The 22,199-nt window shown below is 42.0% G+C and overlaps 2 protein-coding genes across 9 annotated transcripts in view; one reads left to right on the plus strand and one right to left on the minus strand.

Moving 5' to 3' along the window:
* itgbl1 (integrin, beta-like 1) overlaps nucleotides 1-11,003 on the minus strand; it is a 37,404-nt gene extending 26,401 nt beyond the window's left edge. For both annotated transcript variants that reach the window (XR_003834263.1, XM_029458703.1), the window contains exons 1-2: nucleotides 10,749-11,003; nucleotides 6,266-6,468 (exon numbers count right to left, since the gene is read on the minus strand). Coding sequence is in view for 1 of the 2 variants with exons in the window: in XM_029458703.1 (XP_029314563.1) it covers nucleotides 6,266-6,468; nucleotides 10,749-10,840 (295 nt within the window). In the remaining variant the exon portion in view is untranslated. The remainder of the gene's footprint in view (nucleotides 1-6,265; nucleotides 6,469-10,748) is intronic.
* Nucleotides 11,004-13,791: 2,788 nt separating this feature from the next.
* Nucleotides 13,792-22,199, plus strand: part of nalcn (sodium leak channel, non-selective) — a 78,059-nt gene continuing 69,651 nt past the window's right edge. Inside the window, exons 1-5 of one of the 7 annotated variants that reach the window (XM_029458874.1) lie at nucleotides 13,848-13,918; nucleotides 17,298-17,365; nucleotides 17,573-17,634; nucleotides 18,396-18,536; nucleotides 18,749-18,931. In XM_029458874.1, the coding sequence (XP_029314734.1) occupies nucleotides 17,593-17,634; nucleotides 18,396-18,536; nucleotides 18,749-18,931 (366 nt within the window). In that variant the 5' untranslated portion in view covers nucleotides 13,848-13,918; nucleotides 17,298-17,365; nucleotides 17,573-17,592. Of the gene's footprint in view, nucleotides 13,919-14,045; nucleotides 14,075-17,255; nucleotides 17,366-17,572; nucleotides 17,635-18,395; nucleotides 18,537-18,748; nucleotides 18,932-22,199 lie in introns of those variants that run through there. The other 6 variants (XM_029458873.1, XM_029458876.1, XM_029458875.1 and 3 more) reach the window with 6 other exon arrangements.

Raw genomic sequence — 22,199 nt, forward strand, 5'->3', positions numbered from 1 at the left:
GTGGTGTCCTCTTCAAGGGCTATCCATCAGTCATTAACAACAGGCGAGCCCCCTGTCTCATCTCGTTATCAACATGTCTCAGAGGACACTTGGGAAAAGCTTCAAGGAAAAGAAGAATATGGAAAGTGTACTTTAAGAAAAAGCTGCACCACAGAGACAATAAACAGATTTGTACTAAATCTAATTATAATCATACAAGCTGTAAAAATGCAGTCTTGAGACGATCAAACAGTTGGCATAATGAAACAGATCAAGCATCTTATAACACACACGAAATTAAACATTTTCCAGTAATATGTCCTTCTTGAATCATTGCCATATTAAAAAAATTCACCGTAGACCACATCTATTTTAGTAACTATTTTTATTGCTTTGTGGTTACTGTTTGATTTTTAAATACCCACTCCACGGATTTATGGAGATAATCTGAGTGTGGACATTCCTTTTTTTGTATTGTTATTGTTGTTGCAAGGGCCAGTACATAAAGACAAAACAGAGGTAGCGATATATAATACAGAGCAATAGATGGAAATGGGAGTAGAGACAAAATTAAACAAGAAAAAATAATTTCTTTTTGGATTCATCATTTAGTTTTGCAGATGGGAACTACCACACGATAGCTGTAAAACAGAGTAAGATTAAAGTCTCTACAACCTAATTCAGCAGAATATTACAAAGTTTCTGCCACCCACTAGCCCTCATTAATCTCAGCTTGACAATCACTCTGACATACAAGACTGAGCGCTGTCGATCTCTTTCTGCCGGGCGTGTGTGGGAAGGTGCTTGTTTGTGGACAATTTATCTCTCCTGGTGCTTCCTAAGCAGTAATTGTCCGTGGCTTGGGAGTGTCAGGGCCCTTCCTACACACCACAATCGACACACAAACGCCCGGCCAATCAAGGTCCCGCCAGTGCCCAGATACATCCACTGGGGGTCGGGAAAGAGAGGGTTATTCAGGTGATGAAGCTTCACCATGATTAACTGCTGATGAGAAGAGGACGGTGACTCATTGCGCGAGATGATTTCAGGTTTAGAATTCAACTTGTCCCTGCTTAATGATAACGAGTATAATATTGAGAGTGAGATAAACAAGGAAATAGCTTTGCATGGAACATAATTCAGCAATCTTGAGTGATTACTGGTAAAACGCACTGTATGTACCAAAACTAATTTCCTCTCCCTGAGCAGAAAACACTTCTATTGCTTTCATTTGAGGCAATATTGGGGGCTATTCTGAGATTTCAGTGCAGTTACGAAGATATACATTATATATTGCACATCTAAAAAAACTCCTTGACACTGTCTCTGTGCTCGCTTAATACTTGCACTTGATTTTCCCTCTCCAAATGTCATTTCCCCCACTTACTTTGTTTAGATCATGTTCTCCGTAACATGATACTCATTTTAGGGAGTAATTATCCCGCCTTGCTTTCCTCTCCCTGTGGGTTGTGGAGCATGAAACGGCAGCACATCAGCTCGTGTTCTGTGGAAAAGATCTAAGAGACACTTGTCTCAGGTAATAACTCATTCTCTGTGTTCGTGCCCTCGGAACGAGTGACTCCTTTTTTTTTTACAACTCTCCACCCAGGCATTCATTTGTCAACTTTGGGTGACTTCATCATACCTTTTTATTACCTCTAAAGATTGTGTCATGATAATAGCAATGTATAACGCTTGTTCCTACAGCAGGAAGTATTTGGAAGCTATAATAAGTCCCAATCAAAATGCCCTTTTACTAGTAGACTTGAATAGACTTGAGTGGCTTTTTCTCCTTGCAGCCCACGCTGCAATCATTAGGTGACTCACCACACAGGCACACTGCCCAGCAAAGCTCAGAATATCTAAGTGACAGCACATCAAAATATGTACAATCAACAACAACAAAAATACGGAGATGAACGATTTAATGGGCTGTAATGGCTCAAGGACTGCATTTCACTGTGGGTCCCTGTTTAAGTTTTTTTCTTTACTTCACAGGAATGAGTATTAAAACCTTTTATTCATTGTGGACAGTTTGCCATTAGTGGGTTGTTCTCCCATGATTACTTTATATCATCGGACTGTAATGTGTTCACATTGGAAGCAACATCTTAAGCTTATGTAATGCTGATGAAAAGTGCATCAGGAGGAGTTTGATATGGAACAACATGGACACACTGACTTCTTATGTGCTGCTGACATAAAACCCTCTTGGGTGGGATCTTCTCTGGCTCTGGCAGGGGGCACAGAGGCTGGGGGCTGAGCCAGGAAAAGAGGCTCTGAAAACCCATTTAGATAGAGAAGCTAAAATGTGTTCTAACAAAACCTTTTAAAAAAAACCTATCCAGCAGGGGGGGAAAGGTTTTCGCTCTCATGCCTACCCATTCCAACTGCTCCTTTGAGACAGGGTGAGGAGGACACACGTGTGATAAAGTCTGCCAGAATCATAAAGTTAGATTGTTCCGGATTGCAGACATACTTGGCTTTCTGCCTCAATCCACACCAGTAACGGGCGGAGGGGGTTTGGTAGTTATAACCACAGATGCAGAGGACTATTGCATGTGTTTGGTCAAACACTATGTTTGCTATCACAGTATTAACTGTATCAACGGTTTGATAAAGAACAATTCAAATAAATGAGCCTTTATGTTTCAATGAAGATTGAAATCAAAGATGATTGCTCACTAAGGGCTTCGGTCTTTATGTAATGGTCTAATGCTCCTCAACATTATACCAGTAATTACTAACAAGTTGATTATGCAGTGCGGTGTTATTTCATTGGGACAATGCTAGCCCGCAGCGCTCTGCACTACCCTCTGTGTCTCTGACTGTGGAAAAAGACCATCGATCGCAGAGAAGCACACACCAGAAGAAAACTCTTTGCTCGGCTCAGCACAGATGCAATGAGAGAGAGAGAGCGAGAGAGAGAGAGAGAGAGAGAGAGAGAGAGAGAGAGAGAGAGAGAGAGAGAGAGAGAGAGAGAGAGACAGACAGGCAGACAGAGAAGAGAGAGAGAGAGAGAGAGAGAGAGAGAGAGAGAGAGAGAGAGAGAGAGAGACACACACAGAGAGAGAGAAAGAGACAGACAGACAGACACACAGAGAGAGAGAGAGAGAGAGAGAGAGAGAGAGAGAGAGAGAGAGAGAGAGAGAGAGAGAGAGAGATTTCACGTGGCGAGGGGGGGAGGGAAGGCTTTAAAAGAGAGAATGGAAACACCACGTTGACTGTTATCTATGAAAACAGGGGAGTTATTACAGAAATGATATAAAATGACCTCAAAAGGTTATGTTTCTCATGTACTGCAGCTTAAGGTACAGGGGAGAAAGAAGAGGAAGATTCAAACAGTCAAAATAAAACAGGGTGGTTTTGCACAGTTGGCGAACAGATGTTAGGTCACCATCCCGTTGCTCTGCTACAATATGGGATGCATCAGTGGGAAGGGAAAGCATGTGACTGACAACATTACTGCTTTGTGTGAATCTTCAAAAATGAAGACCAACTCCTGCAACGCTGAAGCTCCAAGATTTCTTCTTAGTCGACTAAACCCTATAACGGGTCCATTACTGTATATCGTGATGGAACATTCTATGGGACAAATAATGTGAAATCGTAGACGTTTTCTTTTCTGCCCATGGATTAAGAAGGCCATAATATAAGAGAATGTACGGGACAAAAAGATAGATCTTAAACTGAGGAGCATGGCTGTATCCATTATTCTGTGAAAAGTAATACATATATAAAAGGAACATAATTTGCTCGGGATAACATGACAAGGACACCTATTTATTCTCTTCCAATTATTCAAGACATTTCAGTGTTCCCATATGCCTGTAATGCTTACATTTCAACATGCATTGTGCAAGAACTCCCTGGGCAGTTTACTCTTTATTCTTCTGTATACACGCATAGTATATAAATGTAGAGCTTCCAGTTCACTTGACTTAGATGTCTATTGACTGCACCCAAAGGAAAGCCACACAACAAAAGAAAAGACCATACAAACTCCCCACAAAAAGGAACAGCATGTCGTTTCAGACCGAGGACATTCTTGCTCCGTGGCGACAGTGATATTCACTATGCAGCCTTATACTGTTTGAAAGACTGCTCTCAGATGTACGTTTAAAAAAAATGTACCTTCCATAGCTTCTTCATCCAGCTTGACTTGTTGCTCTGACTGAGAGGATCTGAATTAGTCTGATGTATGCCATCCAATGTAAAAGAGCTTCTCAATGCCAGGGAAGCTAATGTTCTTGGAAAGGAAAATACACAGTTTACTCCTAAGGAGGAAAATCTATAGGATCTTATCAGTGGGCAGTTGTGAGAGGCAGAGATAAGGGAGCCGCAGGGAGAGAAGTTGGCTGCCGATCTCAGACAGCAGACCATGCATGCTGCTGCATGGGCTATTGAGCAGCTGGGGGGAGGTGGGGATATGTGTATTCTTCTCAATATGCTTCAACTAGAATTGCTGGCCCCTGTATGCACATGGGAAAATGATTTTATGAGTATGTGGCTGGTTGTGCATATTTGTGCCTGGGTGTAGAAAACCTATCCCTCTTCTGATGCATCTAGGTTCCATTTGCAGTCTGAGTGTAGCAGTGAGTGAAACCCCATTATAAGGCTGAAGCAGGGCCTTCTCGCTCCAGATTGCTGAACCATAATGAGCTTCTCAAAGCAGCCAACTTGTCTACCCAAATAAATCACTCCACCCCGCACGTGCACACAGGCACACACAGACTCTCCACATCTCCATTATACCTGTTCTAGATCGACACATGTCTCAATTCAAATCCCAGTGACTACGGACGACATCGATCATAAAAATGAGGGAGCAATTTTCCTTACTTCTTCATACAGGTATACGTACCGCTCTCACAACTTCCAGGATGTCTCATCTCATAATGTTGCAGTCCTCTTTTACATAATGTTTATGCTTTCCCTCAGTTGCCAGTTCATTAGGGACACCTAGCTAAAACTAATGTGGTCTAATTCAATAGCCCTTGTGCTAAATCCGAGCTTTGTGAGAGTTGGAGTTAATTTAAATGTTTGGTCATTTTAGAAGCTGTTAAATTGTATTACGTTATACTGAGAGGTGTTTCGGTGTTTTCGATTTCGTTTGCCACATTTCTACCAATGACGATAGATCAAATATTTTGAAAAACTTCTCAGTATGATGTGATAACATTCACCAGAACCTCACATTACAGCCCGGCAAAAGGACATCATAGTTAAATAACCTCTCCAAAATGGCTTTAACCCTACATTAATTAATTCTTGGTCTTTTGGGGGCCAGTGCAACAAGCTGTAAGCAGAAGTTATTTATAGACGTTATAAAGCTCCGTAGAGCAGAGGGGAACTGCAAGGTCAGATGATAATTCTCTATGCATTTGTCACCACAAGCTATGCCCTTCACATTACATGTAGTCATTTGATTTATGGTTACTATAAAACTATTGATTATAGCAGCTTCAACAAAAAGAGCACCATCCCCGCTTCTAAAAACGACCATAAAATAACTCAACCTAAACTAGTTTCAACAAAACTGGTACTATATTAGCTTATCTGTGCTGTCCAGCTTGCCCAATACGCTTTGTAAAACAACTGACAAACCAAGTTCCAAATGTTTTCCATAGAAATAGCCTTTTTGTGCTCATCTTGGAAAATGTGCACAGTGGAGAGTTTCTCATGGTGACTTATCCTTAAGAGTGGACGAACTCTCAAGTGTTCTTTTAGAGTACTGGATCTGGATCTGGAGGCAACTAAGGTCTAAGTTCAAAGCTGTGCCTCCCAACAAAAGCTGATGCCTTGGTAACGTACTTGAACCAACCAGCTGTCTTTTACCAATAAAACTCTTTGAAGTGCTGCGACGGTGACACAGGCTCTCAAAGACACAACACTGCCGCCCTCTGATTTGGCAATAAAGAAAGAAACACAGGTGAAACTGAAATGCTTTGAAATCCATTTAAAGTCTGTGAAATACACGTTTCTTCATTTGATATAGTAAAACGAAACAAATTATAAAAGCCTAAACAAATCTAGTAGGTTTCTGAATTAAACCCTTAAGCTCTCTCTCCTTCCTAACACCTGGCAGTAACCGACACTAAACATCAGCTGGAGAGTCCATTTGCCAAGCTTCTCTGGTGAAAGCCTACAGTCAGGAGTTCTGCTGCATCACTTACTGAACCATCACTAACAACCATACGCAAGTAGTAAAGCATGTGGAACCATGTGCCTGTACATTAACTTTTATCAGACAATATATCAATATGTGTCAATATATTGTACGCACCATTGCAAGTTTTCCCAATATGCGTAGCACAGACCCAGTCGTGACAATCGCAGCGCGGACCGTAGAACTTCCCTGGATCTGTGGCCTGGCAGAAGCAGATGCCGCAGTCACACTTGCCCCTCCCACTGCAAATCTTGCCATCAGGTGTCCGGCAGCGGCGCAGGGACGACTCTGTGGACAGCTTACACACACCACCCGCCTGGCTGGGGAAAAGAAAGTTCAGTTGTTATGAATCTTTGGAAAATTCAGGTCTAGGGTCAAGTGTGCTGCCACCTGTGTCTCTTTAAATACAGAGCACCGCATCTGAGCTAAAATACCTTTGCTCCGTCATGGCAGCAATATCTACCTTTATACATACAAGAAGGATCTACAGTGTATTCATGATATTTGGTATGTAGCTTATCGTGTTTATACTATGGATACACACAGTCTATTTAGTTTAATAGTAGTTTTGCTGATATAGACCCAAAAAGCCCTGGAAACAGAAACACAGAATGTGAAGGATTAAGCTAATACATCGAAAAATAAAATACAGAAACAGCTTCACCTTTCATTGAGCACACTCCAGCAGCTGTTGCTGAGCTTCGTTTTTACACCACGGGATCTCTGTGTGAGATTTGTTTCATTTGGATGCTCTCTGACATTCTTTTTCTAATCCTGCCCTCAGAACAGTAGACACATTTCAAACAATAATCAGATCAAATGTCCCTGAATTTCCCATGAACATTAAATAAAGAACGTGTGTGTGTTCCATGTACCATGGGGAGGTTATAGGAGTTCCATTTCAGGGGCTTCAGCAGTGACGTGCAGTGAGGTTCATGGCTGGGTAAGACCTCAATACAATTGAGGTCTTACCTTTACTTGTAAAATCTTCCATTTTTGGCCGTCAGTCTGAGAAAGAAACTGAACTAAACGGTGCTACAGTGCACCTGACTCTGATGTTAGCTAGCAGTAGCACGTGACTCTGATGTTAGCTAGCAGTAGCACGTGACTCTGATGTTAGCTAGCAGTAGCACGTGACTCTGATGTTAGCTAGCAGTAGCACGTGACTCTGATGTTAGCTAGCAGTAGCTTGTTAGCGTTTACAGTCTCAGCGTAGAAGAACAGCAGCAACACGAACCTGTGGGCTCATGTGCGCCCTCTTCAGTGCGGCAGAGTACTGTCTGCCTCACCTGATGTCTTTTCACTGTGGTTTTATGTCACATCAGCAAGACTAAATATGTTATGACTATGGAAAGTCAGGACGCATAATAAAAGTGTCTGTAAACATTATATTGGCGACATACAGAGAGATAGCAACAGACATGCGCCAAATGCATGCGCTCAACCTAGTTTGCAAGGGATTGCAGCAATCCGAGGTGAGGCTCAGCTCGGCGCTGCCACAGCTCTCCTATAACTTAACGGAGAATAAATACGCACATTCAGCGATTTTGACTATAAAAATGATCAAAATTATTGGACTCATACAGAAAATGCATTTATAGCACAGACCAGTGGACAAATATACATTTATATTTTATTTTATTGTTATTTGTTTTCTTACTTTTCATGACTGCCTCCCCTGACCGCACGTGCCTGGGCTTCAGCCACTGACTGCCGTTTTATGCTTCACCACACTCTGCTTAGTAACGCACTGTTCTTTGAATATATCTGCCAATCGGGATGAACCCTAATCTTTTCCCATGACAACATGACCTTGAGATGAATTCCAGAAGTCAAGCATGACCCGGGTTGTGTTCAAAACCACTCACTCCTCCATATATAAGAGACAATAAGTAATTTACTTAATAGTGAACAGTAAATTGAGATTTTGGGCCAATCCTCAACATTTTGCATCATCACCGCCAGGTGTAAAATCGCACAATGGTCATTTTCTCATCAATCATTGCATTGTGGGATTGTTAGCAGAAAGTAGCTAACATGCAATAGACACTACTTCATTCCATTGCTGAGGGCATTATATAGTGCAGGGGTGGGGAACCATTTTCCTATCAAGGGCCATTTTATTTAACATCCTTCGAGGGCCATACTAATTACTGAACTCATGACCTCTGCACATTTTTTTAAGACGCAGTCCATTCATTTCACCTTTCTTTTATGCTGTGCAAAAACTTTTTTTATTGTATTGTAAATGGCAGTGATAATTGCACAGCAGTGGTGGAACAGTCTGTTCTTGGTGTGGTGGTCTACCTCTCTATCTTTCCATGTTTGTATGTTACGCTCTGTAGAGAGCTGCTTGTGGGGCCAAACTCCGCTGAAGAGCGTTAACTTTATCCAAACGCACTCGTCCTTTCAGCTCGAGCAGTTCGGCATGTCTCGTGGTGTAATGACGCTCGAGATTATTTTTCATCACCGCACAAACTAGGCTCACTGGCCTTTTACTTCCTCAAAGAAATAATCGTTCGTCCATTTCTCCTGGAAAATGCGACATTCCGCATCTAGCTTTCTCTGTTTTACACTCGCCATGCTGCGTTCACTGATGTCAACGACAGTCTTGTTTAATATTGAAGTTTCTTCACATGACGTGACCACGTGATGACACGTTCTGCTCGTGTTGTGTTCAAGGACCCTGACCTTGGCTAGGAAAAATATTCAGTCGCCCGATTGATATTATTTATATGTCCTGGGTTTTTTTCTAGTGGATTTTTTTTGGTGTGTTTATGAATTACCTCGAGGGCCGGATCAAATGGTCTCCCTGATATAGTGCATTGATCTCCAACAGAGGGTCCATGACCCCTAGGTGGTCCTCAGAGTTACTGCAGGGGGCCCGCCAAATTATTGTTTGATAATGTTTTTAAAGTTTTTATTATCTTTTATGTCTTAAAATACACATTACAATAACATGAATCCAACATACTATTAACTAGATAAGTCAGGCTATTAATTTACACAACATTGATGATAGTCTAACTATTACCCATGAACCCTGCAGCTAACCTGTGCTACATCACTGTGCAGCACCTGTCCATAACAGCAAACTAGTTAGCTATGGCTACATATCATTATATTGATAGCTTAGTATGCATCATTAAAATATATGTTTATACATGGCATGTTATTGTAGGTTTAATATGCAACTGAATGAAGTAAATCGTCACACTGAAAAAAAGAACAATCCCACTCCGTTCCTAAGTTTATTCATATTTGAACTGCATTTTTATATGTACAAACTGACCTTTTATTATTTTCAAGATTGTTATTATGTTTCCCATCCCACCAGCTCCCGTTGACTTATTTTTCTGCCCCGTCACAGTCAAGTGATGAAGAGTGAAATCGACTCCCATCCCGCGGAAATTCCACAGGAGTCCAGTGACCCACAGTATTCCCGAGAAGGAACATACCAGAGGTTCTTGATGTTAATGCAAAAAAAACAAACGTAGAAAGAAAGCCAGGGGACTTGTTTTGTCCCCTGAACTATAGGGTCCAAAAGGGGGCAAAGCCAGTGTGAAGGCAAACAAAGGTTATGTATTGTAACTCTAGTTCTATGAGTACAGGTTGAGTCCCACCCTTATCCTGCCTCTCTAAGAAGTTGTTGATGGTGATTATATTGAGCATTGCACGTACATGGAAATGTCCCAGCACTCCCTCAGTAGCTTCACCTTTGTTCGTTTTTGATATTGTCAAGTTGCTTTGATTACATACCTGGTAAACAAACAATGTAGGAATTATTTTTGATCATTTACACCGAGGAAAACACTGTAATCACCTGGATTCTCAGGAGCTGTTGCTTCCTGTGGTAAAGCATATGTAGGTTTTGTTTCTGCTGCTGTCTAATACATGCTATGCACTGTAGGCTACACTGTGACATACACAATATAATCACTACACAGGCATGATGCACCTGCTTGGAGAAAACATCCACTTTGCAGTTGAGTTAAGTTTGAACTATATGGCAACATTTTTACAGATCTGCTGACTCAGGCTCTACAGTAAAAGGCCAAGGTAAACAGATCGTATTTTTTCACATTTTAGCCAATTTCAGTGATTGACTTGGCAAAAAAAGAAGAAATGATACAGGATAGCACAAAAGGTAACTAATGCATTTAAGTTACTTTGTTTGCTTAGCGATTGCTCAGTAACAGATTTTGAAACACATAACGGTCGCTCCAGCCAAAATGGCACTAAAGTTTATTGCACCAAACCCACAACCACAAAAGCTGTCATAACATTGTCATGGTAACTCAAGTGTCCAAATGAAAATAAATGAATGTCTTAATGTTTTAAAAAGTGCTATTCAAATGATGAATAACGGAAACACAGAGGCAGACTTTTCACCGCATGACTTGGCATGCAGAAAACTATTTGCAAGTATAGCAGCAAAAAGAAAGTGCACAAAAAGTGCAAACTACATGTATAGGCACTCCTAAACTTTCCCACATTGTACTCTCCAAAGGTTGTCTTTGTCAGCACAACTCTGCACCTCCCTCTTCCTTCTTGCTCTCTAGACTAACCCACAATAAACAAGAAAATTGTAGAAACTCACCTCACCGATTGTAACAAAGTGTCCTCCACGCTAGAGAGCAGAATCAGAAACAACGGCACCAACATGGACTGTACCGAAACTTCAGTGTGCATGTTTAAATCCCACAGAAACCTGAAGTAAAGTAGCTTGAAGGAATTTCCCAATCTTTCACTCCTTAAACAGACAGGACAGGAAGAGAGAGTGAGAGGGAAAAGGAAAGGAGAGAAGGAGAGTTAGAGCAGCGGGCTGGCCTGAACTGGCTCAATCCCTTCAGAGGCCAACAGTTCTCTCCATACAAGTGCCTTTGATTAGTCTTGACTGTCAGACACAGGCCTGGGCAGGAGCTGGGGTGGGGAAAACTGCCAAAATAAAAAGTTAAGTCACCAGTTTGAGATGTAATTAGAAGCAGACTTTTTTTTTTTAATGTTTTGTTTCTCTTTTTCCCCATTCCTTTTCCAGATGATCTCTCTATAGTGCAGTAGTTTTTTTTGTTTCCATCCTTTTTTTTTATGTAATAGGCCTTTTCTCTAAAAACATTTTGATATGTCCCAAAAGGAAAAGCTCAGATGTGAATGATAACATAATGATGTCTGGATCTCATTTTGCTGCCCTGGGTTCAGAGTCCTGGTATTGTCCATGCTGGCTCACTGTCACACATAGCTTAGTCATAGCTTACTGGGACACTCGAATGAAAAAGAGTCATTGTTAATGTCACTAGCGACACCTGTATTTTTCCATGACAAGTCTAAATGGAGAATCAAGCGTGCTCGAAACGATACTGCAGTAATAATAACATACATTTAGACTCTGATCTTATGGAACTAATGTAATTTCAAGCAAAGTTAAATTCACAAATTCAAAAGATGTCATCGCAATCATCCAATCTATATAAGTTTTCAATAAGAAGGCTTTTAAAATAGCAATGGAGTCAAAGGAGTAACTTGCAACATTTTATTTTTATTTATCACCTTCCGCACACACACACACATACAGGCGGAGCGGAGGCACGTGCAGAGCGGAGGAAAGGAGAGGAGAGAACTACGCACTAGCACCACCCTGTTACACGAACCTTAGACAGCGGACATGTTTTTAATACAGGTAGATCAGCCTGTTGGTCCGGCCCTTCACAACAGTCCCAGTTTCTCATGAGGCCCTCTGCTAAAATTAATTGCCCACCTCTGCACTATAGGTTACATTGACAGACTGAAAACAGCTATCTGATGCAAGGCTCATAGTGTTTATAATGAATGCCCGTTCCTAGAAGGACTTTTATGAATCTAGGAGATTAGAACACAGAGAAGAGCAGAGAAGGTTAAAAAGAATACAGTTGAGATAAGTACAGTCTTGTTGCTGACTTAAAGCTTTATTAAAAGTGACAATGTTTGCAGCAGATTTCAAGTGATCAAGTTACAAGTTCTAGGATTTAGTTCCTGTCACAGAGAAAGCTGTCAAAGCTATATACGTTTTTCAGAATGGAGCTTACAATTGCCATCTCTGCAACTCTCTAATCTTTTAATGTATTTTCAGAAATGCTGATAAGCAAGTCCATTTAAATATCTTTGTGTACTCTTGCCCATGAACATTGAATGAAACATTGCGTAAGCTGAAGCAGAGTTACGCCGTACTTGTTTAGACCTTTTTACAGTAGACATTTCACATCATACTGTAGCACAAATAGCACAGGGGACATTAATAGCAATTGGTGGCTGCATCCAAGTTCCAAGGACCTACTGTTGCCTCACTGGGCATTCGTACTTCTTATGATTGTGCTGATCCACTCCTCCATATGGGCTAAGATCTGGTGTTCAAGTATGAGTTTGTTACTTCCCCCCCAGCAGAATCCTTGTTGCTGCTTGTTTTTCCCGCAAAATCTAACTGTAACTATTTGCTATAAACGCTCTGTCCTCGAGCCAAGTGTCTCTAAATGAATTAAAGTATTTGTCAGCACTATAATTAATGAATTTGAGGGTTCGTTCTTGAGTAAATGTTAAGGTCACTTCGCATGACATTTTTTTTGCGATTATTCAATAAAAGAATCAGCTCAAAGGACTAACACCACAGTCATTACTTGATTCGTTTTAGGCAACCAATGATGTTAATATAAAACGGTCTGCACATTTTGTACTCTGGCAGCATTTAAACGGCTTGACACATGCCCAGGCCAAAGAAAGAAAAAAAGCCTACGAACAGCTGTGTCAACTACACACAGAAGGCTGAAGGGAAACTTTCAATTTACACCTTTCATCTACCAGGAACTCACACTGCTCTGAGTTGACCTGACAACACTGTACTCAGTTCATTAATGTATGAGGATTTAAATCAAAGGTATGCGCAATAAAGTTCATGCTTTGTTTCACCTGGCAGAATAAAACAATTAGAAGTCAAGTCAGGTCAGTTTTATTTTTAATACCCAATATCACAAATACCAAAGGGGCTTTGCAATATGTACAACATACGACACCCTCTGTCCTTTGATAGAATCGTATCAATCTTATTGTTGTGTCAATGTTCATATTACTGTTAGTGTGTCATCTACTGTCCAAATAGTTTGACCAATTGTATTTCGACGCTTTGGCAACATGATTTTTGAAATTTTCATCACAATAAAGCGCCTTTGAATTAAATATATATATATATAGACAGAGAGAGAGAGAGAGAGAGAGAGAGAGAGAGAGAGAGAGAGAGAGAGAGAGAGAGAGAGAGAGAGAGAGAGAGACACACACACACACACACACACACACACACACACACACACACACACACACACACACACACACGCAGAGCAATAAAGAGAGGGAAACATTTATTTGCACATAAACATGCTACTCCTAATTTATGATATTGAAGGACAGCAATGAGATAAGAGACACACATTAATGTTGTTTTTGTCGTTATTGTTTTTGTGATAAATGAGGTCTTAGTCTGCCACACTTTATCATTACAGTAGGTTATTAAAACAAGTGTAATAAAGTAACTGTTTTTGCTCGACTTTTGTGATGCAGCAACTTGAGGACGTTCAGACCATAACCATGGAGACGGCTGCGCGCTTCCGCGCTGCATGCGCTGGTGCTGTTGATGTGATTGGAACCTGCGCGCGCTCCCGCACTCTCCCACACGATCCCAACACACCCGGAAAACAGCGGATGTCATGGACAGGACGAGACACGGTAGATAAGGGAAATCCTCCTCTCGTAAGTGATTCAGTATGTTTTCTTAATCTGCCGCTACACTCGGCGTGTATGGAACTGGACGTCCAGCTGTTGTGCTTCAGGGATGCTACTGACGCTCCGTACTGCTGCGCGCTAGCTCGTTGGTTCTCCAGGAAGTGTTGATTCTCATCCTTCCGAGTAGGCCTTGATCCAATATTGTCGTGTATTCGCTACAATGTCACGTGGCCATGTTGTCACATATCATATTAGCTTCTTGTAGGTCCTACGCTTGCCCACATGTTTGTATACGCACTGTGTTTAGCTTATTTTTTGCCCTATGTAGCACCTTAGCTCTCATCCGTTTCCATAGTAACCTTGGCTCCGTAGATGTCATTCATCCAGTTTTCAATCTCAGTATGGATATGCACTTCTTGATTGACGTCAAGTGATGTGACAGCCATTTTGCAGGACGTGCGTACAGTCATATGGCACATCGGCTTGTCCTGTGTTGATAAGAAGTTCTCCCAAAGGGTTTTAGCATCTCACAGTCACCTATTGAATCCTTCGAGGCCTGGGTCACACACAATGGGAGCTTTTAACAAGATTATGCCCACAATAAGTTGTGAAGTTGTTTGCTAACAGTTGGACTAACTAGCAAACAACTTCACACGTTATTACTTAAAAAAGCTACAGACATCTATAGACAACAATCTAACATGCAAATGAAACAAGCAGAATTAAGTAATGATAATACTAATGATTATTTGTTATGAATTATGCCACAGAAGATATCAATTGCTGCAAGGATATGTTAGATTTGTTTCTTATTAATAGTCAGGGCTGAGTGTTTGATTTAATACCTCAATAAACATATATATATATATATGTATGTGTGTGTGTGTGTGTGTGTGTGTGCATTTGAAGCTGCTCTGATTATTATTTTGAGAGGACAGTGACTAAATGTAATGTGAAAGAGGTCGCTTACTAATTTCACCTAGAAATATCACCTGACTGCAGTTTCCCTTTGCTCTATATGGAGGTTTGTAGCATCTTTAAGCTCCTTGTTTTGGTTTTATGTCGCACAAATTCATTATTATGGCTCACTCTCACTGCTTTCATCAATGTCATTTTCAGATGCAACAGGCAGCTGCTTTCAGTGGAAAAGCTCTGATAACCTCATTGTATGCTGCCTGCCCAGCACCAAATGGCAGACAAACAAAGTTTGCACTAAAACACAGTGTTGACATGCACGTTATCAGCCTATAAAGTTGCAAACAGTTTCGTATTTTCACATCAATCAGACACGGAGCAACTTAAGGATTCTTTTGGAGTTGTGTTTCTGTCCACTTGATGAATACAAACCCAATATTCACTCTCCTTTTGGCTCTCTCAATCTCCACCCACCCCTAAAAGAAATGATCTGCCGCGCTGGCTCTTAAGTTACTAAATGCTCTACCACGTTCACCGGCTAGTTGCTTACTTTGTCTGTCTTCAGTTTGTGTCTGTCCTGGGCAGGCTCAAAACATTTAGTCAGAAAATAAATGCCTGCTGCTGCAGGAAACCGGGTCAATGAAAGCAGGTAGAGGGACAATGCTGGTTGGATAACTCTCTATAATGTTTGTCAACATGAGTGGAAACTTCCACATTACACTAAATTATTAGAAACTTTGTTTGTGTATAATACTGATGAATTTAGCTTTTTTTTTTTTTTTTATCAAATCAAATATGGAAATGAAAAGTGAGGGAAATGTTAATGTGGCCACAGTCTGTCCACTTCCTCTGGAGCTCTGCGAGTGCTGCATTGCTATGGGAATGTATTGATCCTTTCTATACATTTGAACAAAGCACACCCATTTGAGACCAGTTTGTATAAATCCCTAAACTCCTCTTGAGGCTATGGGAGAGAAATAAAGAACTGTACAAATGTGCTGCCAACGTCAACTAAACTTTGTATCTGTTGTAATTAAGATGATCCTGCCAGAGTGCACTCTTCAAGAATAGAACTTCCGCAAAGAAAGTTTTCAGACTTTCAACAAATACTCACACTTACAATTAATCTGCTCAGTGATCACATCCTCCCTGTGAGGAACATGTCCTCACTCCAAATGGGAAAGTAATTGCAGTCTTTGCCACCTATACACCCACATAATAGCACTTAGACCCTGTAATTTAGTTTTCACTCTTCACGTCTCCATCTGCATATGTTAAGTGTAGCAATTACACTGGGAAATTGCTTCTAACTACATGGGGTTTATATGGACAGTTTCTTTTCTTGGTAAGAGCAAAAAAAGGAAACGAGGGCGATGCAGTTACATTGTTCTACCTGCATTCCCATCCTAACTGTTCTCGTGCTTCGATTTAAAATCTTTATTGACTTTTTAATAGGTGAACAACGTTTTTGCATCATTGTTTGGGGGCTTTTTGCATTTTTATTAGTGCAGCTGACGACAGACAGGAAACAGGGAGATAGAGGGGACGACATGCAGCCAAGGACCACGGGTCAGATTTGAATCAAGGTCGCTGCCGTGAGGACTTTGTACATGAGAAAGAAGTTTTATTTTTATTAAAGTGATAAAAACCTGTAAGGCACCCCCCAGGTAGCTCACCTGGAAGAGCGGGATGTTGTAATTTCAGTCACTTCAGGAATAGTGATAATATATATAATAATTGCGTTTTGTTTTTTTCACTTTCAGAGATTAGAACATATCATTGATGGGAAATTGGGAGTACTTGAAATATTAAATCCCAAACCTCGGTGACACATTTAATCTGGGCGTTGATGTCTGATCTTTTTCTGATTTAGTTGTTGTTGTGTGTATGTCGATGACATCTACAAATGGAATCTATTGTTTCATGTGACATACCTTCACTAACCCACATTATTGAGTTATATTTCAGTGCTGTTTTTCTTGAAGCCTTGGTTCACCTTAATTACAAAACATGCACTTTCTCACATACCCGTCTAGCCATGCAGATAATTCTAGATGTATCTGCTGAGGGTTCTGCCTCTGAGATTTGTACATCAGTATAATAAAAGTGAATATAATTACTCGGGTAAGAAACCATTCCTATGGAGATCTTTGGCAGAGTGAAAAGGGTATTGTTTCCAGGAAGTGATGTTATCAAATGAGCCCCACACACATTGTATTGGGGGTTCCGCCAAAGCTATCAGATAAATATATCAAAATATGGTTAAGTTTAACCAACACTATCAGCATGGCTACATACCACTGGAGGTTAGAGAGAAAACATATTTTTATGTAACTTGGGTGGACCGAATTAATTTGCATAGATGTGTGCTGAAGCTGCACCTTGTAGCACTTGTGAATATGTTCTCTCGCCCCTCTTTACTGCTCTTATGACTGCTACCATGCCGCAGGACCTCCAGGCCTTTAGGACATTCTCCTTTTTGCATCTTTAGTCTCTCTCTGGTTGGTCTCTCCACCCCTCTGTGACCTGGGGATGAACGCACCAATGAGGAGCCTCACAGTGAGTCGCCTGGTCCTCCTCCACCACCCCATCTTTTTTCTTCCACAACACCTCAGTCACTCAGTCACTCACAGAGTGTGTCGCATATATGCCTTGATGTCAGACGTGGTGGGCATTCCTGTCTCTATGAGCGTACTGTAGATGTGGGTAGTGTACTGTACACCATATAAGCCATGCTGTTGACTAACTGTTGTGTGTCATTTACAGGGTATGCCTGATCGCATGTTATGTGCAGTGCTGGAGCAATTTCAGCTTTACTTTTCCCTTTGGTATGTGCGCTTTGTCTCCATTCAGAGTGTCATTTCTTCTTCTGTTCTTTTGTTGAAACGGCCTGTACACTTTTCTTTTTCTGCACACGCACAAACACACACACAAACACGGACATGCACAGGTAACACCATCTTGCACCTCTTCACACTGGACAGTAGGTCGCACAGCTTAATCTACCGGTGCCTTGGTGTTCCGTAAGATGAAGATCATGTATGATCTTTTCAAATGGTAAGTTACTGGAGCTGTTCCGATGTGAATACACTCGTCATGTGTTCCATGTGTGCTACGTTGTGTATCACGGTGGCCATTCAACAATGCAACACATGTTTGCTTTGTAAGTACACACCTCTGTTCTGGCAATTCAAGTCAGGGGAGTATATATTTGCTGAGTATATGTTTCCGTATACTTAAGTTTAATGCTACACGTAATTACATCCAGAAACCACTATTGATACACATGTTATTTAACACATTCATACTATATTTCAATATTTAAGCTTTGTCCAGTTACTGTTTTTAAAACAAAAAGTGCACTGGTATTTTTTAAAGTTACTCTTAATGTGGCCATACATGGCAAGCCAAATGCCTCTGAGCTGCATTAAGTACACTTTAAAAAAATATATTTATTTACATATATCCACATGATTGGAGTTATAAAAAGCGGTACTGCCACTGCCCAGACTTGGATGCAGCCAGAGTTTTCTCCCGTTCCTCATTTAGCTTTGTTTACCGTTGGGTTTTGCCTCCCTCTCTCTGTCAGATCCACTCTCTGTATAGCACGGCAAGCCCCAGCATGCTAAAGAGGAAGCAGAGCTCACGGGTCGAGGCCCAGCCCATGACCGACTTTGGGCCGGACGAGACCCTCGCAGACAGCGCTGATATCTTCTGGATCAACAAACCAGTGAGTGTTCTTGCATGTGCGCCGGGGTCCGCTTTACACACAATGTTATCTCTGGTTCTTTCATGCCAGATATCACTTGTTGATGTATTTCCCTTGAAATTTAGTTTTTTTTAAATACGGCAAAGTTATCCTAATAGCTGGACAAGCGAGTAATATAAGGAAATATTATAGCACCGTTTGCCATTATTCCCTCTTTTGTCCTCCTCCTGCAGTGGGTGCACTCCCTGCTGCGGGCCTGCGCAATCATCAGTGTCATCTCTGTGTGTATGAACACCCCCAAGACGTTTGAGCATTACCCTCCGTTGCAGTTTGTGACCTTCACACTGGACACACTGCTCATGTTCCTCTACACCGCCGAGATGATCGCCAAGATGCACATCAGGGGAATCATCAAGGTAGCTACTGACAGAGTCACATGGTCAGAGGAAGCACATGACCAAAATCAAGTTAACAAGATTAATATAAGAATTTCTTTTTTTTTGTTGTGACAGAAAGTACTCCTAAATTATCATTGATGGACGAACTTTTTTTTTTATGTTTTGCATGATTTTGACTAGGTGGGCATTGTTTTCCATGTTGTATTTGTGTGTTAAGATATATACAGTAAAGAAAATGGGTATGGATTTGGATGAAACTTTATGGGGCATTATACTAATTAGTTTAACTGTTTGTGCCAAAAATGGGATGGGGAACTGGCATGGCTTTCACATTACACAAATTCATATAACGCCATCATAGTTTATGTGCATATCACCAGAAGACAGTGGAGGCAAAACAACATGGGTACACTGAAGTGCTCATTTTCAGTCTAGACATACCAGTTTTTGCAAAATGTAGTAAGTGGACGAAGGTGAACAGCCAGTGAAGAAGGAGAGACCTGATTGACCACATGTTGGTGCATCAGCACAATTGTGTTACGTCAGATTTAAATCACACTTTAAATTCAATCTTACTAGTAGTAGTTTAGAGCGTTACATTCGGATGACTCAACAATTCCAATCCGAGGTAGAGATAATGTTCCATACAAGGATCCAGGAACAGACAGCTGGCAGATGAAAGGCCCATAATTACTGCCATAAAAAGTGTGGACAGCTTAATTGGCAAATCAAGGATAACAAGTAGGGAGGCACTGGAGGACACAGAATTAGAATCACCAGTGCAAGAAAACAGCCTGAAGACTGGAACATTTCTTCTTCTTCTTCTTTCTTTTATATTTCCTTTTATCTCTTAAAAGGTAGATAAAACCCGTCTTTGTCTTTTAAAATTGGAAGTTATTTTTCTGTTTATTTTCTGTGTATGTTGAGTAAAATTCGACTTGTGTAAACAATGCACGCATCATCACACCTTAGAACTTCTGAATTGATGGGTTTATTCAACATGTCTATCACCTTATTGATTGACACTTGGAAGTTGTATTTTGTTAGCAGCTAGTTGTTGCACAAAACAAGTGAGCCACACAGCGTAGTAAAGTAATTGCATGCTTTCGCTCTTGTTAGTGTGTAATCAAACATGGTCGCATCTGTAGAGTGTCCTCAGAACACACCCTCCTATTTGCAGCTTTTCTTCCTGTCAAAGACTGACCCCCTAAGAGCTTACAGAAACACACCCTCTCTCTCTGTTTCTCCCTCTCTCTCTTTCTGTCTACCTCTCTCTCTCTCTCTCTGTCTCTCTCTCTCTGTTGTCTCTCTGGCTGTCTGTCTGTGTCTCTCTGTCCCTCTCTCTGTCTGTCTCTCTGTCTGTCTCTCTCTCTCTCTCTGTCTCTCTCTCTGTCTCTGTTGTCTCTGGCTCTGTCTGTCTCTGTCCCTCTCTCTCTCTCTCTCTCTCTCTCTCTGTTGTCTCTCTGGCTGTCTGTCTGTGTCTCTCTGTCCCTCTCTCTGTCTGTCTCTCTGTCTGTCTCTCTCTCTCTCTCTGTCTCTCTCTCTGTCTCTCTCTCTGTCTCTGTTGTCTCTGGCTCTGTCTGTCTCTGTCCCTCTCTCTCTGTCTCTCTCTCTCTGTTGTCTCTCTGGCTCTGTCTGTCTCTGTCCCTCTCTCTCTCTCTCTCTCTCTCTCTCTGTTGTCTCTCTGGCTGTCTGTCTGTCTCTGTCTCTCTCTCTGTCCCTCTTTTTCTATCTCTCTCTGTTGTCTCTCTCTCTCTCTTTCTCTCTGTCTCTCTCTCTGTTGTCTCTCTCTCTCTCTCCGTCTCTGTTGTCTCTCTGTCTGTCTCTCTCTCTCTCTCGCTCTCTCTCTCTCTCTCTGTTGTCTCTCTGGCTGTCTGTCTCTCTCTCTCTCTCTCTCTCTCTCTGTCTCTCTCTCTCTGTTGTCTCTCTGGCTCTGTCTGTCTCTGTCCCTCTCTCTCTCTCTCTCTCTCTCTCTCTCTCTCTCGGTGCATGCTGGGAGTTTGGTTGTGTGAGTGAGACGCTGAGCAAGTGCTAATTCGATACTTTCTTTTTCTTACTTTATTTAATAATGGGTTTTGATTTAACTTAGTTCATTGGTAACAGTTTGATTTAGTTTACTTTTTGGTGCGTTTGGGTGGATAGTCGGGGTGCTCTTGGGTGTTTTTCTCCTGCCGGTGTTCTGCCGGCCGGCGTCTGACGTCATGGCAAATGGAGACTATACCAAGCTCACGAGGAAGCACGGGATCAAAATATCAGCCGGCTTCCCGTGTAGCGTTGAGGAGATCGGGTTAGCTGTGGGAGACAAGGTCGGACATGGCAGTGTGAAGTCTCTGGCGCGGATGAACGGGGCTGTTGTCATCTTCCTGGACCAGGTGGAGCGGGTGCACCGCGTCATCGAGACAGGTATTACGGTGAGCGGAGTGTTTGTGCAGGTGATGCCACTCACTCTGCCCGCAACCAAAGTTGTAATATCTAATGTCCCTCCGTTCATAACCGATGAGTTTCTCAGCAGAGAACTATCCAGACACGGGAAAGTTGTTTCCCCGGTAAAAAAGATTCTGTCTGGATGTAAATCTCAGTTGCTGAAGCACGTAGTGTCTCACCGAAGACAGCTGTATATGATACTTAATAACCGAGATGCGGAGCTCAACCTCCGCTTCCACGTTAAGGTAGATGATTATGAATACGTGTTATTTGCAACTTCATCGGTTATGAAATGTTTTGGTTGCGGGGAGGAGGGACACACCGCGAGAGCCTGTCCGAAGCGCGGGGGTCCAGCTCCGCCTGATCCTGGAGGAGCGGCTGCTGCTCCCCCGGCGGGGGGCTCTTCGCCGGGAGAGGCCACGGCTTCGGAGGAGGGCTCTCCACTGGGGCGGCCGGTGGCCGCTCCACGCGCCGCGCCAGGACGCGCAGCTGCTGTGTCCAGCTTTGTACACGGGATAGGTGGTGTTAATTCACTTGGTGTGGTGGAAAAAAATGGGGAAAAAAAACAAAAAAAACAGGGAGAGGAAGTGCAGGGGGTGTCAGGTGGTATGGGAGGAGAAGAGGTAGAGGAGATAGGTGCTGTAGAAGAGATGGGTGGTGGGGAAGAGGTAGGTGGTACAGAGGAGATGAGAGTAGAAGATTTAAAGGAGGTAAGTGATGTAGCAAAAGAGGGGGGGGATGCAGAGGAGGTGAGTGTAGTAGGAGTAGGAGAGGTAAAGGAGGCAAGTGAGGCAGAGGAGGTGAGTGAGGTAAGGACAGAAGAGGAAAAGGAAGCGGGCGATGTAGTGGAGGAAATGGGTGG

This window comes from Cottoperca gobio, chromosome 21 (assembly GCF_900634415.1).
Source record: "Cottoperca gobio chromosome 21, fCotGob3.1, whole genome shotgun sequence".
NCBI lineage: Eukaryota > Metazoa > Chordata > Actinopteri > Perciformes > Bovichtidae > Cottoperca > Cottoperca gobio.